Source organism: Protobothrops mucrosquamatus, unplaced genomic scaffold (assembly GCF_001527695.2).
Source record: "Protobothrops mucrosquamatus isolate PMUCROS unplaced genomic scaffold, P.Mucros_1.0 scaffold6, whole genome shotgun sequence".
Taxonomy (NCBI): domain Eukaryota; kingdom Metazoa; phylum Chordata; class Lepidosauria; order Squamata; family Viperidae; genus Protobothrops; species Protobothrops mucrosquamatus.
In genome coordinates this window covers 2,535,069-2,551,037 of record NW_015386393.1, presented here as the reverse complement: position 1 = coordinate 2,551,037, position 15,969 = coordinate 2,535,069, and the positions used below count along the sequence as shown (strand labels likewise).

Here is a 15,969-nt window from a genome sequence, read left to right as displayed (position 1 = left end):
GACGTTGTGCGTGCCCACAGAGAGAGCTCTGAGTGCCGCCTCTGGCACCCGTGCCATAGGTTCGCCACCACTGCTATAGTTGGTAGTTCTATCACTGTAACTGCTGAGATTAGTTTGATAACCAACATGCTCTTTTAATAGATTCTTTGGGGAAGCTCAAGTGGAGCAGTATTGAAAAATCTCAGTTCCATTTTCTGCAGTGACCCATAAATGAAGAGTCAGCTGGTGTGGCCTGTTGCCATTCTTGGGACTTCATAACAAATAGGAGCGGAAGGATAAACAAACAGAGGCATTTTCCTGTCTTCCTTCGAAAGAGGAGACGTTCTCTCCTAAACGCTACAGACATAAGACGTGTCTTTCTGTACAATTCCAATTTATTTATTTGTTTTCAAAAGCAGCAGTAGCTCACTTACAAACCTGAGCATAACTAGTCATGACTGTACAGAGTAAAGGAAGATTTTTTTTTTTACCTTAAAAGCAGGGGGGAAAGTAAATTTTAAATAGAAAAAAAAAAATAAGGAAACGCACAGGAAAGTTGATTAAATTAATCAAGTCCCTTTCAAATGATAATCAATTCCCATTCCCTTTCCTTTTAAATGGTACTCAGTCAACACATTTGTTTGAATTGAAAGGAGGCACGGGGAGGAAGTTGGTGGGAGGGGAACTGAGCACATATAAGACAAAGAGTCTTCCAAACCTGGTTTATAAAGAATGGAGAAGTGAATGGGGTAATCAGAATCCAGGACATTCTTTACCTGACAAACCTGATTTAAGCCAAGAATGAACAGTGGCTTATATCAGTAGCTTGTTATTTGAGAAATAAGCCCAGGACTAGATTCAGATGCAATGCTCAACAAAACATAGACTGGGGACTGAAGAAGTTTGGCTTTTCCTGCCAAAAGGGGGAAACTAGAGACAAACAGGAGTATCAATGCTTTTGCTCGTTCTGGATAAACTAGAATGCAGATTTCTGGCTTAAATTTGACACATGGTTGTCCCCAGACCACCTCCTTTGGGGGGGAATGCACACACACACACAAAATCTCTCCACGCAAGTGCTGTTTTTCATGGGGGAATTAATAAAGTCAGCTTAATCGGCCCAGTGGAAACCTCACAGCGGGGAAAAGAGAGAGTTCTCCACTTCTGGTGTCAACTTCGGGTGGAATGAGGGAAGAGGAACACCAAAGTCTGGGGGAGAGAAAAAAAAATAAGAGGAAAAAAATGTAAGTTTAAAGCAATTACAGTTAAACGACAAAGAATCAAAATGGAAGGGAAAATTCTGAGTCCCAGAGAAGGGCATATTTCTTTCGGGATTAAGATAGAACAGTTGGGTTAAAATGTCAGGTAACAGCCCCCTCTTCCCACTCCCCATGGATTTAAAATAAGTTCAGTCATTTTGAAGGTCTCAGGAAAGAAAGCCTTTTACAAAATGTAAGCCATTAAAAGAGTTGGGAGAAATGGTTACATACATGTTTGTAACATCTGCATGCATTTGCATCTCAACTGAGAGAAGATCCCAGTATTGTTTTTAAGGATTTTTTTAAAGTCCTTCCCGTAGATCAGTGGTTCTCAACCTTTTTAATGCCGCGACCCCAACCGGTCATAAGTCGAGGACTAAACCGGTCGTAAGTCGAGGACTACCCAACTGGTCGTAAGTCGAGGACTTTCCCTGCCCGGGAGCGCCGCGCATGCGTGGTTCCGCCCCCTGCGCCGGCCGAGGCGTAGCTGGCAGGCGGCAGAGACGGAGCAGGCCGACCACCAGCTGGCCCAGCCCAAGGGAGGTAAGGCACCCGCCGGAAAAGGGGAAAAAAATGGCGGACAAAAAAAATGGCTGACAGCCTTGCTTGGCGACCCCCGTGAAATGGTCGATCGGCCCCAAATGGGGTCCCGACCCACAGGTTGAGAACCACTGCCGTAGATCAAATTGAGGAACTGTTGCATTAATGAGGGAAACACAATATAAGACCTAGAGTTAGTCCTTCCGTAACAAGAAGGAAACAGAGGACTCTCGGGTGAGTTTTTTCCGCTTTCCAAAATTTCATTCCCAAAGATTCCCCACGGCTGTTAGCGCTCACCCATTTCCCCATCCAAGCGACTGGTTGGAGAGGGATTTTTGCGGTGGTCTTCAGTATGCTGAGTCATCTCCTCCCGAGAGGCTGTGGAGTAGGGGCATTGTAAGCAATTATAACGACCTCGGGTGTGTTCCCATACAATGCGGCTGTTGGAGGAGTGTCCTGCAATGGAAAGGACAAGCTGAAAATCCTGTCATCTGGTCAGTTTCCCGGTTTCCAAGCAATTGCAGATCTAATTGCTCTGATGAAAAGATAACTAGAGGAACTGGACAGGATCTGGACAGACTTGAACACTGGGCACCATCCAACAAAATGAAATTCAATGGTGAAAAAAAGCAAGGCTCTACATTTAGGCAAGAAAAACCAAATGTACAGGTATAGTATAGGGCAGGGGTAGGCAACCTTGGCTCTTTTATGACTCGTGGACTTCAACTCCCAGAATTCCTGAGCCAGCATGGCTCAGCTTGGAAACTCTCCCTTTTCCCTCAGCATGGCTGGCTCAGGAATTCTGGGAGTTGAAGTCCACGAGTCATAAAAGAGCCAAGGTTGCCTACCCCTGGTATAGGGGGTACCTTGCTCAATAGTAGTAACTGTGAGAGGGACCTCGGAGTCCTAGTGGACAATCACCTAAATATGAGCCAGCAGTGTGCTGCAGCTGCCAAAAAAGCCAACACAGTGCTAGGCTGCATTAACAGAGGGATAGAATCAAGATCACGTGAAGTGTTAATACCACTTTACAATGCCTTGGTAAGACCACACTTGGAATACTGGATCCAGTTTTGGTCACCTCGATGTAAAAAAGATGTTGAGACTCTAGAAAGAGTACAGAGAAGAGCAACAAAGATGATTAGGGGACTGGAGGCTAAAGCATATAAGGAACGGCTGCTGGAATTGGGTATGTCTAGTTTAACGAAGAGAAGGACGAGGGGGGACATGATAGCAGTGTTCCAATATCTCAGGGGCTGCCATAAAAGAAGAGGGAGTCAAGCTATTCTCCAAGGCGCCTGAAGGCAGGACAAGAAGCAATGGATGGAAACTAACCAAGGAGAGAAGCAACCTAGAACTAAGGAGAAACTTCCTGACGGTTAGAACAATTAACCAGTGGAACAACCTGCCTCCAGAAGCGGTGAATGCTCCAACACTGGAAGTTTTTAAGAAGAGACTGGACAGCCATTTGTCCGAAATGGTATAGGGTTACCTGCCTGAGCAGGGGGTTGGACTAGATGACCTCCAAGGTCCCATCCAACATTATTATTATTATTATAACTCTCTTATGGCTTAGATGAATTTTGCATGTGTTATCTTTGAGAAATTGTAAAGAAATGGTAGAGGATAAGAGGGGAAAAAAGCTGTATCTTCAAAACAAGAAGAAAATTCAGAAAATTATAGATACTGATAGCTGGGAAGATTCTAGAGCAGATTGTAAACGATCTGGAAGTACCGTACATTTAAAACAATGTAGAGACTTAGACCAACAAGGATGTGTAAAAAATAATTCTTTAGTAAATTATGGGAATATAGCTTGATTTCAGTGCTACAGTTGATAAGAGTAGTCTATTATATTCTAAACTGGTTAACTGAGGGCCGGATTAGCATGACAATTAAATGAATACGTAGTTGGCTTGTAAAATTATTCATCAATTGTTTTCTACTCTTACTATAAAAGGAAATGCCACAAGGTTCAGCCCTGCACCATGTATTCCTCCATGTCAAATTCATGACTTAAGTATGGTCTCAAGCAGCTATGACAGTGATGGCAAACCTTTTAGAGACCGAGTGCCCAAATTGCAACCCAAAATACACATATCGTCGGGTGCCAGGTGGGCGTGGCCCATCGGGTGGGCGTGGCCCATCGGGTGGGCGTGGCTGCGGTGGTAACGGCAGCCTTGGTGAGACTAAAAAGTTCAATCAATTCCAACTTTGCGAGATCTTTTCTTTTCCCTGGAGAAGTTGAAATTGACTGATTGATTGAACCTTTTTTTTTTTTTTGCACACAGTGGCGGAGGCCTAAAGTGAAAAGGTTTTATAAAACCCAGCTGAAGGCCTAGGACTGGGGCGACGGTGCGCAAGCCCACAGTGAGGGCTCTGCATGCCACTTGTGGCACGTGTGCCATAGGTTCGCCACCACAGAGCTATGACTTACAGTGGCATCTCTTGCACAGCCCCCCTGAAGTAACATAGTAAAATGTGGGACATTAATGAACAACTCCAAAAGGGTGTGTTGACACCAGCCTGAGACGCAGACTAAATTTAGGGCAGATACAGCAGAATCCTGCACGTATCGAAAAAAACAGAACGTGATAGCTGCTCACCTTGGCTTTTCTTCCACACAGCGTTGGAAACAGGGAGGCCTTGGCCTGCTGGCAAGAAAGGCCTGAGGCGGTTCTGCACTGCAGCTTGAGGTAAAGCATAGGACGTGGGGTGCATATAGGGCAGGAAGGGCCCTGAAGGGTGAGGTGGCCCAGAAAATTTTGCCAGGGAGGGTGGCCCAAACAGGGATTGCTCCAGCAGAGGATACATAGGCGATGTTGGCAACGGCACAGATTCTAAGGGGCCAGGAAGTCCAGCTGGAAGGGAGTCAGGGGCCAGAGGAGTGTCCATTGGGCCAGGGAGAAGAGCTTCTTTTTTTAAGTGCTGTATGACTCTCTGGAGTTTTGGAAGCTCCTCCAGCAATTTGCCCGGTGGCTCTTTTTCCAGGCTAGAGGTAGGTGGAAAGAGGGGTTTCTCTGAGGTTAGGGCCAGGGAAGTGGTGGTGGTGCTGGTGGTATTGGCATCAGAACAGCTGTGCAAGTGCTTGAAGAGGGAGCGATGTGTTCGGAAACGTGACATGCAGTTCTCACATCTGGAGGAAATAAAAACAGAACAGGCTAAACAAAGCATTCAGCGCTGAATTTCCAACAGGCTTATGAACTAAAGCAATGATGGCAAACCTTTTAGAGACTGAGTGCCCCAAAACTGGCTCCACCCCCTACCCCGCCCCCTACCCCACCTGTCCACAGGGCCACTCACCGCCTCCAGGGCCCACTGCAGATCGCCCAGGCAGCCCAGCAGCGCCATGGCCACGCCCTCTGCCCGCGCCCCGCAGCATCAACTGTGCAGGATGGGGCATGAGGGCAGAATCTTGTCTACGCTGCCTGGCTGCGCTGCTCTGTGTGGGCCACGCTCGGGGGCGACTCTCCTCCAGGGGGGCTGCTAGTGAGGAGGAGGTTGTGGGGGGAGGTGGGGCTGGGGCAACGGCACGTGTGCCCAGAGAGAGGGCTCCGAGTGCCACCTCTGGCACGTGTGCCATAGGTTTGCCACCACTGCTCTAAGAAGATGAGATCTCCAGAAAACGAGGTATGTCAAATTTTTGCAGATTTTGGAGGGGAACTGGTGAATCACTTTATTTCTATCCCACTTTTATAATTTTAGTGTTATCCAACATCCAACATACTTTCCTTCTCCTATTTTCCCCACAACAACCCTGTGAGGTGGGTTGGGCTAAGAGAAAGTGACTGGCCCAAATTCATCCAAGTGGCTTTCATGACTAAGGTGGGACTTGAACTCGCAACCTCCTGCTTTCTAGCTAGTACCTTAACTACTAGACCAAATTGGCTCTCAGAAACAGTGCTGCCATGGGCATAAGTAAAAACAGGAAGGGGATTTGAAAAATTGTGGATATAAATGAGAGGAGAAAAGGGATCTGAAAAGATCTTTTCACTGAAGACATAGTCTCGTAAACCTAAAATGGCTTATCCTAGGCTGTGAATTATCACTAAATGTGTTTGTCTTACTTTGAGGCCTATTAGAAACAAAGAACATACCTGCAATTTGGTAAACTTGTTCAAATTCACTGAAGAGTTTGGTTTGCTTCAGCTAGTTCCAGGCTATTAGCCAAATACAGGCTGGATTTGCACAACTTCTTCAACCAGGATGCAAACCCACTCACTACTGTTTATAAAACAAATGCTTGGTATATCGTGTGATACCAGCCAATAAGCTACAGTTTAGCCCAGTATACAAACTGTAGTAGACAGCATGCAATTCCCAGATGAAAAGGGGCTACATGGCACAAAAAGAAGGACCTAAATAGCTCAGGACCAGAGGCACTGCCTTCTGCCTTGCCTGGGTTTTAAGATTCCTGGCTGGAGACCAGAAGACCGACATGTGCTACAAGTAGCTTTCCAAACCATAACCTGGTATCCATCTGGGCTGCCTCCATGGGATTAGAGTAGGATGCACTAGTTTGCAGTGGATTTCCTCCTTGCTGAGGGGTTGATTCCAGTTGGTGGTGAGATCTGCTATACACTTCAGCTCCAGGCCAAACAGTTAATGCAACAGAAGTGCTAACCCGGTGCATGGAGACTGTAAGGCAGTGGTTCTCAACCTTTTTAATGCCGCGACCCCCAATCGGTCGTAAGTCGAGGACTAAACCGGTCGTAAGTCGAGGACTAAACTGGTCGTAAGTCGAGGACTACCCAACCGGTCGTAAGTCGAGGACTTCCCCTGCCCGGGAGCGCCGCGCATGCGTGGTTCCGCCCCCTGCGCCGGCCCAGGCGTAGCTGGCAAACGGCAGAGACAGAGCAGGCCGACCACCAGCTGGCCCAGCCCAAGGGAGGTAAGGCACCAAGGGGGAAAAAAATGGTGGACAAAAAAAATGGCAGACAGCCTCGCTTGGCGACCCCCGTGAAATGGTCGATCGACCCCAAATGGGGTCGCGACCCATAGGTTGAGAACCGCTGCTGTAAGGGGTCGAATGATTTCAAGGAAATGCCAAGGTTGACTCTGAAAGGACTTCTGCTCCCTCTATCAGATGTCATTTGCATTTTGAGGTCTTCCTGGATTCATGGCTCCTGGCTGTTTTACGGCAATGTGGTCTATATGCTCCCTGTGGAAAGTACCCAGACTCTACAGCTGATACAAATGCAGTAGCAGTGATGGATGTATCTTAATAAATTCAAAAGCCCCTCTATGAGGGAGACAATAAGATGTTTGAACTCTCCTTTGGTGGGGTATTTAATCAGGTGCAGGATGGCAATCTGGCAGGGATCCCAATGTCACTGCAATAGTGACATTGGGCAGGGCCTAATCAGTGTTTCTCAACCTTGGCAACTTTAAGATGTGTGGACTTCAACTCCCAGAATCCCCCAGCCCAGGTAATCTCCGAGATAATTTCTACTCCTCATTTTCTATGTGGGCTGGAGTGGCACGGTGACCTAGAGATGGGAGCTCTCGCCTCGCAATCAGGAGGTTGTGAGTTCGATCCTAGGTAGTGGCAGATATTTTGCTCTCTGGGCACAATGAGTTATTGCCTGCTGCAAACTCCACGTAGGGGTCATAAAGGGCATCCGGCTTCATTCAGTCATCCCAACTCCACCCCGATGCAAGGGATTGTTAAAAGAAAAAAAATTCTACGTGGACTATGTGGACCTTATATTCTGCCTTAGATTTCATTTGGCCTAATTCCATTTTTCCCCCTTTAAGGCAGGTTCCCTCTTTGCCCAACTACCTTTGCGAGCCTCTAACCTGCAAATATTCACGGGAGGGTGTTTGCTTTGAGTCAAGAATAGAAAGCCAGGGTGGGCAGAATACCTTATTGAGGCATAAGGTGTTTATGCCTTATTGAAGGGGACTATTTGGGGAGAGTGATCTATTCTAGGCTAGCTGTAGGGGAAAAGAGTTCTTTTAGTTCCGCATTTTTCAACTTTGGCAACTTCAGGATATGTAGACTTCAACTCCCAGAATTCCCTAACCAGCATGGAAAAAACTCATTAATTGGAGCCCCCATATGGACTTGCTCTCTATTACACTCTTCTCTTTTGAAACCCCCCTCAGAGTCTCACAGAGGTTTATCTTAACAATCATCCTATAATGCAGATTAAGCTGACAGTGAATTCCCCTGGAATTCAGTTGCCAAGCTTTATATTTCACTGGGAAATTCAAAGACATGAGAAAGAGCTCTTTGGAGAGAAACCTACTTCATTTTAACCTGATTTTCATTAGCACGCTACACTCGCACCTTTTTCCAGAGCATTTGTTAAAAGAAACACACACGTTTAACGAAGATAAAACCAAGCGGGGTCTTACTTGAAGTAGCGGTTGGGCTTGTAATGCACCTTCATGTGACCCATCAGGTCTTGCATGTTGGGGAAGGATTCCAAGCAACCAGGAGTGGAGCAGCGGAATGTCTTTCCTAAGAGAAACCCAGCAGTTCAGTGTATCTGTAGCTTTATTTATTGGTTTATCAAATGTTCCAATAGAAGAGAGTTTATCTGCAGCTGTAACTCAAGTTGAACAATGGAGTCCTTGGTGCTTTCTGAGCTGGGTCCGTGACAACTCGGCACAGCCAACTCACCGCAACTAACTTGCTACAGCCAAATTGCTGCGGCCAACTTGATGTTGCCCATTCACCACGGGGCAAGAATTATACTAATGTCAAAGAAATAGTGGAATAGAATCATGAAAGAAAAGATAACAAAGGAGGGACAACGTGAAATATGAATGACAAAAATGAAAATAATTTCTAATAATTAAATTGAGCCGTTGAATTGTTCTGCAGTGAGTTGTCCCGTGGCGAGGTGGCCACGGCGAGTTGTTCAGCAGTGTGTTGGCTGTGGCAAGTTGACTGTGGCGAGTCACCCCACTCCGCTCTGAGCTGGCCTGTTTGCTTGTAGAACTTTCATAACTTAACTAGTCCAGGGCTTTTCAACCTTTTCACCCATTGTACCACTTTTAGGATATGGCAACATCCAAGTACCACCAGTTGCCTAGCAAGGTGTCAAAAACTTGATGACCCCCCCCCAAAAAAAGGAAAAAAGTGATGAAGTACAGGTAGTCCTTGACTTACAACAGTTCGCTTAGTGGCTGTTTGAAGTTACAATGGCACTGAAAAAAGTGCCCCCCAAGCCACAGCCGAGCAAGGCACCTGCCCGCCCGCCCGGCGGCGCTCTTCCTCTTGTCCGAGGTTTTCATTGTGAGCTCCAGCCATCTCTCGCTCAGGCTTGTGCGGTGCTGCCACCGGTTCAGCTCATTCCCCTCCCCCGCTACCACTTTTCTAGGATGGTCACGTACCACCTGCCAGGTGCCAATGTACCACAGGTGGTACCCGTACCACTGGTTGAAAAGCCTTGAACTAGGTGACATCATCGGTGCCAGGGAATGTGGGGTTTTCTCCCTATTTAGACAAATTAAATTTTCCCTGCAAGGCAAACCCAACACTCCTTCGCGCTGACGATGTTATCTAGCTGGGTAATGAAACATCTGCAAACAAGCAAACAAGCTCAGAAAGCACCAAAGACTCCACATTTATTAAACGTTTTTGTCACCCAGTTCCCAACAGGCCTGGGTGAACAGCCAGGGCTTTAATTAGAGAAGACCTATTTCTTCCAGTCCAGTCAGCCTTTTGAGGTAGCCTAGACAAGCCACGAAGCTAACCCTACTTTTATGGTAAGGTTGCGGTAACAATCTGTGCAAGTCTAAAACTACCATTCCCTTTCCTTGTTTTTAGTTTCTCAAAAAACTAGTGAGGATCCCTTCTGAGACACTTTCTCTACTCCAAACATGTCAAACACAAGGCCCGGGGGCCGGATGCAGCCCGTGAAGTGGTTTCATGCGGCCCGCAATGCCATCCTGGAAACAGTGAGGGAATGGCCCTTGCTGCCTTGGCCCTGGCCGGCCGGCCGGGAAGGAAGGAAGGAGGGAGGGTCTAAGGAAAGTCCTGCCTTAGTCCTGCCCTGCTGCCCTTTCGCCATCCCCTTGCCCCTTCCTCCTGGCCTATCCTGGGGGTCTCCCATCTTATTGCTAAGGAAGCTTTGGATACAAAGCCGGGTCTCCTCCCATGGAGAGGGAATGGGCCTCCCTCTGACTTTGCCCTCGTACCCATCATGAGCAACCTGGCTAAGGAGAGCAAGCACAGCAGCAGCAGCCTTGAGGAGGAGGTAAGTGCAGCTGGGCGCCCCCTTGGGGAAGTGGGGCCAGGCTTGGTGCCTTGGGTGCTCGAGGGCCAGGCTGGGCATTTGACCTCTGCTGTCCAGGGCTCCCAGCAGCCGGCACCACCATCCAGCCCCCCTTCCCCGCATGGCCTGGGAGGAACAGTGAGGCTCCTCCAGTGGACCATGCCTTGGCACTTGCCCTGGTCCCAGCCCCTTCTGCCAGAGACCCTCAGATCTGTCCCACTCCTGCCCAGGCCCCCACAGTGTAGAACGGTGTAGAACTGGCCATGCCCACCCAGTAGGCCACACCCACTCCGTCCATGCCCACCCAATAGGCCGCACCCACCCTGGCCAAACCCACCTGGCCCCCCCAAGGGCAACCGCAATGCTGATGCGGGCCTCAATGAAATTGAGTTTGACAGCCCTGCTCTACTCCCATCCCTCCTTTGAGCTCAGATTTCATATTTTAAACCTTTGTTTAGACTGAGGCTCTTCTTCCTACCTCCCAGTCCAGGGGTAGGCAACCTCGGCTCTTTTATGACTCATGGACTTCAACTCCCAGAATTCCTGAGTCAGCTTAGCTTAGCTGACTCAGGAATTCTGGAAGTTGAAGTCCATGAGTCATAAAAGAGCCGAGGTTGCCTACCCCTGCCCCATACTATTACAAGTCCCAATTTCTTGCCCAGACTTCAAGTTTGCAGAATTTCAGACAGCTTATACATATGACGGCCCAGCAGATGGCAGCACTTGTCTGATTTGGCTGATTTTCAACAGTAAACAGGATCAGGCTTAATTAATTCTTAAACAGAAGGCCATCTGGAAATCTCAGAGCTGTAATCTAAACTAGGAAATCTAAAATCATATTGGAAAAAAGTTTGGCCAAAAGGGCAACAAGGACATGGACAAGAAGCAACAGATGGAAACTGATCAAGGAGAGAAGCAACCTAGAACTAAGGAGAAACTTCCTGACAGTTAGAACAATTAACCAGTGGAACAACCTGCCTCCAGAAGCTGTGAATGCTCCAACACTGGAAGTTTTTAAGAAGAGACTGGACAGCTATTTGTCTGAAATGGTATAGGGTTTCCTGCCTGAGCAGGGGGTTGGACTCGATGACCTCCAAGGTCCCTTCCAACTTTATTATTATTATTATTATTATTATTATTATTATTATTATTATTATTATTATTACTACTACTACTACTACTACTACTACTACTACTACTACTACTACTACTACTACTACTACTACTACTACTACTACTACTATATGGTCACCAGAAGTAGAGTTCAACTTGAGGGTGACTATTTTTAAAAACATGGTGGATTTGTCCATTGAAGTCATTCCTCATGTGACTTTATAAGTAAATGTGTTATGGAGCATTTTATCACAAGATGAAAGATGGACTATTTTTCAGATAGGATCAGAGGAGAGATATTATTACCTTATGAATCCCGCTGATTATATCAAATCTCTATTCAATCACAGCACGGGCATGGGGGGGATATGGAATAACACAAGAGTTTTTGTGGCACTCTTGAACACCCCCCAAGAAGTATTTGACTGGCTACTTTTGAAAACAGAACACCCGTGATGCTGCATTTTTAATACATGTCCTTTGTAAAACCACACATCGACTATAGCTATCATGAATAAGTTGTGTAAAGATGTCTCTGTGGCCATGTTTACATAAAGAGCATAAAGAGCTGCAGGCTTTGCATGCAGACATCTGAGTTCTGAATGTTTTCAGTTACAAAAATCAGAGTTAACAAGGGTTATGAAATGTGCAATAGAACAGTGGAAAACTGCCAGTCAAAGGAGTTGATGAAATTCTACACATTGAACATTTAGGGGCCACAGACAAATCCCATGTACCCTTTCCTTCCCCCACCGCAGTCTTCCCTCCTTTGCTGGGAAGAAGAGAGAGGAAGGATGTTTTCATTTTCTCCACAAGAGAAAAATCACAGTGTTTCTTCTCCCATTCTTCCCAGCAAAAAAGATGAACTCTCTGCTGACTCTCAAGGACCATGCTAAAAAAAAAACGGAGGGGGGGAAAAAATACAGCAAGAACCTCTGAAGGCTTCTGCACCCCTGGCTTAGTTACACAAATCTTCTTCTTCTTGTGCCATATCCGTTATCAGACGTTGGCGATCCTGTTTTTATCAGCAGCCACGCGAAAAAGTGCTGCTGAGTTTTGTTACACAAATAGACTGATATAAAAGAATGAAAAGCAACCCCTGGGCTCCTGTCCTGCAAAATTCATGAAAGAAGAAACAAGGAGACATAATTTTTCATGGTCTCCCTACTACTCTTCCTCTTCTCCTGACCTATACTATCCCCCCACCCCCAGGTTTGAAAAGCCAGCCTTACCCTCAAGGGACTCCGTGGGCCGATAGTGGACCTGCATGTGGCGAAGAAGCTCCTTCATGCTGCGGCAGGCCAGTCGGCAACCGTCCCCGGAGCACTGGTAACGTTTCACTGGAATAGGGAGAAAGAACAGAAGCAGTGGGGCTTTCTCTTCCAATGAACTCTGTAGGGCCCTCCGTAATGCCTGCAGATTAAGTGAGCCCCGGATGGACTTGGAGCTGAGCTGATCCTAGGTTAGTGTTTCTATCACTGATGCGATTTGGCTTGAGACCCCAGACAGCCCTTTTCCCAGCTGAATTTTCCCCTTCTTTAAGATGTGAACGAAAGTGGCTTCTCTCTTCAAGTTAAAACTCATGAAATATTTTGCAAATTAACTTGCCTGAAGTCCTTAAAATGCCAAGCCAAGACTTTAAAGTATAGGTTACAATTTGCTTCCCGGTCCAATTGAAGCTGCTGGTTGTCCTCATTAAAGCCCTACATGGCCTGGAGTCAGGTTGTTATTTGAAGGGCCATCTTTCCAGTTATATCTACCTGACCCACCAGAGCAGAGAGGCATGTTATGGGTCCCCTCCATCTGGTGGGACCAAGAAGGGCCTTCTCTGTGACGGCTCGCTCTCTGTGGAACATCATCTCCGTGGAAAACAGACCGGCCCCCACTTTCACACTCTTTCATAGGCCCTGAGGACATGGTTTTACCAAAGGGCCTGGGGACCCCAGGGTAATATGGAGCCCCCCAAGTGGTTGGTTTGATTGCTTTTGCCGGGGGGTGGGGGGGTTCTATTCCCTAAGAGTCACTCTGAGTGAGTGGGGCAGCCATATCAATTTTCTAAATAAAATAGATCAGTGATGGCGAACCTTTTAGAGACCGAGTGCCCAAACTGCAACCCCAAACGCACTTATGTATCGTCGGGTGCCGGGTGGGCGTGGCCCATTGGGTGGGCGTGGCTGTGGTGGTAACGGCAGACTGGGTGGGACTAAAAAGTTCAATCAATCAATTCCAACTTTGCGAGAACTTTTTTTTCCCGCGAGAAGTTGAAATTGATTGATTGAACTTTTTTTTTTCCACACGGTGGCAGAGGCCTAAAGCAAAAAGGTTTTATAAAACCCAGCTGAAGGCCTAGGACTGGGGCGACGGCTCACGTGCCCACAGAGAGGGCTCTGAGTGCCACCTGTGGCACGCATGCCATAGGTTCGCCACCACGGAAATAGATGATTGATAGAAGATAGATGACAGACAGACAGACAGCTGTAAAGATAAGCAGGGCTTATTGGTGAGGGAAAAACTGCCAGATAGGATGTACACAAATTCCACAGCAGGGCCGCAGGACACAAGAGGACATCGCTTCCTAAGAACTTTTCAAGTGCCTTGCACACATGCAGGAGAAGAAATGATGTTAAGTAAGGAAACAATTTCACAAGTAAACGAAGACACTCCTCTCTGCAGGCTGACACTCATGTCATCAGCAGCCATGGATCCTTTTCACCCTTTTAATGTTTCGCCACTGAAAACAAGAGAGTGAAAATGACCGAGAGGTGATAACGGAAGTGCGACCTCAAATTTACCTGTGGTAGGTCTGCGCTTTGGGAGCTGCAGATCCTGATTTCGAGTACCGCTACCTCCACTCCATGCTGGCTGTGCCTGGCTGCCCAAAAGCCCTGGATTGTTAGAACCTGGGAATCAAGAAAAGCAAAGTGGAGTAAGAAAGAGCATTTTAAGTGAGGGGTTGCAGCATCTTAAAACTAGCCAGGTTTTCCAACCGCAATCACCAGCTAGGCTTTGAACCCACCATATTCTCTTATAGTAGCAGCTCAGCTCAGCCCTTTGTCTCTTTCCTTCCCTCTCAAACCGTATTTACCCTCCGATGAAGATACGGGAGATGTCACTTCCTCCTTCTCAACCGAGCTTTGGAGGTGAGGGGGCGAAGCTCTGAGCTCATGGTTGGGCAGGGTTAGGGCAGGCGGCGTTGAGGGCGGATTCTCCTAGCAAAGAGAGAAGGAAATGAAAGCCAGTCCGCAAAGAATATTACAGAAAACTCTTGTCTCTCGGCCTCAGTTTCTCCACTGGAAAAAGAGGATTCAAGAATACACTGCTGAAGAACATGGTTGTGACCTGCTTGGCCAAATCTCTGGTTTGTGCACTGATCTCTTATTGCAACTACCTCAACTTTCTTTGTTTCTCCTCTTCCACCTTTCCGTTCTGAGGGCAAAGTCATGCCTCGTCTCATCTGCCTCCCTTTTTTCTTTCAAGATTCAGAATAATCTCTCCGTCTTTTGAAAGCCCTCTTTTTCCCCCTTTTTCTCTCCAATCCTTCTGTATTAAGACAGCTCTGTCCTACAATCCTCCTTCCTCTGGCTAAGAGCCTTAGGCAACCTTGGCTCTTTTATGACTCGTGGACTTCAATTCCCAGAATTCCTGAGCCAGCCATGCTGAGGGGAAAGGGAGAGGTTTCCAAGCTGAGCCATGCTGGCTCAGGAATTCTGGGAGTTGAAGTCCACGGGCCAAGGTTGCCTACCCCTGCACCCAGACTGTCACAAATCAGTCTACTTCCAGAGATGTTATCTCTTGCTTCTTCCCGGAATGCAGGCGGTCCTCATCTAACAACCAACTACTTGGCAATGATTCGAAGTTATGACAGACCCAAAAACATTACCTATGACCCAGATTTGAAGTTCCAACATCTGCCCCTCTCCCTTATCATGTGACCACATTTGGGGCACTCAGCAACCAGCCTGCATTTACGGTCACTTGTAGTGTCCCACGGTCATGTGGCCATGGTTCCCCCTCCCGAAACAGGCATTTACTTCCAGTTTTCAGACAAGAACACCCATTGCAAAAAAATGGGTTCGCTTAACAACCACTGCAAAAAAAGGTCCTAAAATCAGGCATAGTCATGATCATGTGTCAAAAGACTACCTGCATTTGCAAATATCTCCTAGAACAGGGGTAGGCAGCCTTGGCCCTTTTATGACTCATGGACTTCAATTCCCAGAACTCCTGAGCCACCATGGCTCAGCTTGGAAACCTCTCCCTTTCCCCTCAGCAAGGCTGGCTCAGGAATTCTGGGAATTGAAGTCCACGAGTCATAAAAGGGCCAAGGTTGCCGACCCCTGTCCTAGAGTATGTCTGCGAGACTGCCTTTCTCCTGTGAAATCATTCCTTCAAATTTATCTTTTATTTTTATTATGTTCATTTAATAGCTTTTTGAGTGCAAAAGAAAGAAAATGAGCAGAAATGAGATGTATAAGCTGTACTGTATAACCAAAAAACGTGTTTTATTATTCAAGGCTTTTGGCTTCTGTACTCTAAGAAAACTCAGCTGACAGCCAAATCTGGACATGGACAATGAAACAATTCTATGCTGCGTCTTAATTTACCATTCTTTTTCAACTTTCCTTCCTCTCTTGATCTCCCAGATCAAATGTTAGATGGTTAAGTTCCTCAGGAAAAGCACTTGGATAATAAATAACACAAATTTATGCCACGCATATTATATAAATATATTTACAAATGTTAATTGTAATACCCACCCAATTAACTTGACGGATGCCACAAGACCTTTTGAGACTGATATTGTCACTTCAAAGTTACTGAGTACATTTCAGAGCTAAGGCTATAACACA

General features: G+C 46.8%; 1 protein-coding gene across 1 annotated transcript; it reads right to left on the bottom strand.

Annotated features, from left to right (window-relative positions):
* Positions 1-362: 362 nt before the first annotated feature.
* On the bottom strand, positions 363-13,036 carry ZNF414 (zinc finger protein 414). Its single transcript, XM_029282977.1, has 6 exons — positions 12,889-13,036; positions 12,352-12,459; positions 8,139-8,244; positions 4,385-4,914; positions 2,076-2,234; positions 363-1,188 (listed from the first exon to the last, which is right to left on the bottom strand). Exons 1-6 carry the CDS (start codon positions 13,034-13,036, stop codon positions 1,112-1,114), a joined length of 1,128 nt encoding a protein of 375 aa, XP_029138810.1. The 3' UTR covers positions 363-1,111.
* Positions 13,037-15,969: the final 2,933 nt, after the last annotated feature.

Coding starts and splice junctions, on each gene's coding strand:
- ZNF414 (XM_029282977.1), bottom strand. CDS start 13,036: ATGTCCTCAGGGCCTATGAAAGAGTGTGAAAGTGGGGGCCGGTCTGTT. Junction 8,245..12,351: donor GCCCACGGAGTCCCTTGAGG/GTAAGGCTGGCT, acceptor GGTTTCTCTTAG/GAAAGACATTCCGCTGCTCC. Junction 2,235..4,384: donor TGTGTGGAAGAAAAGCCAAG/GTGAGCAGCTAT, acceptor TTTCCATTGCAG/GACACTCCTCCAACAGCCGC.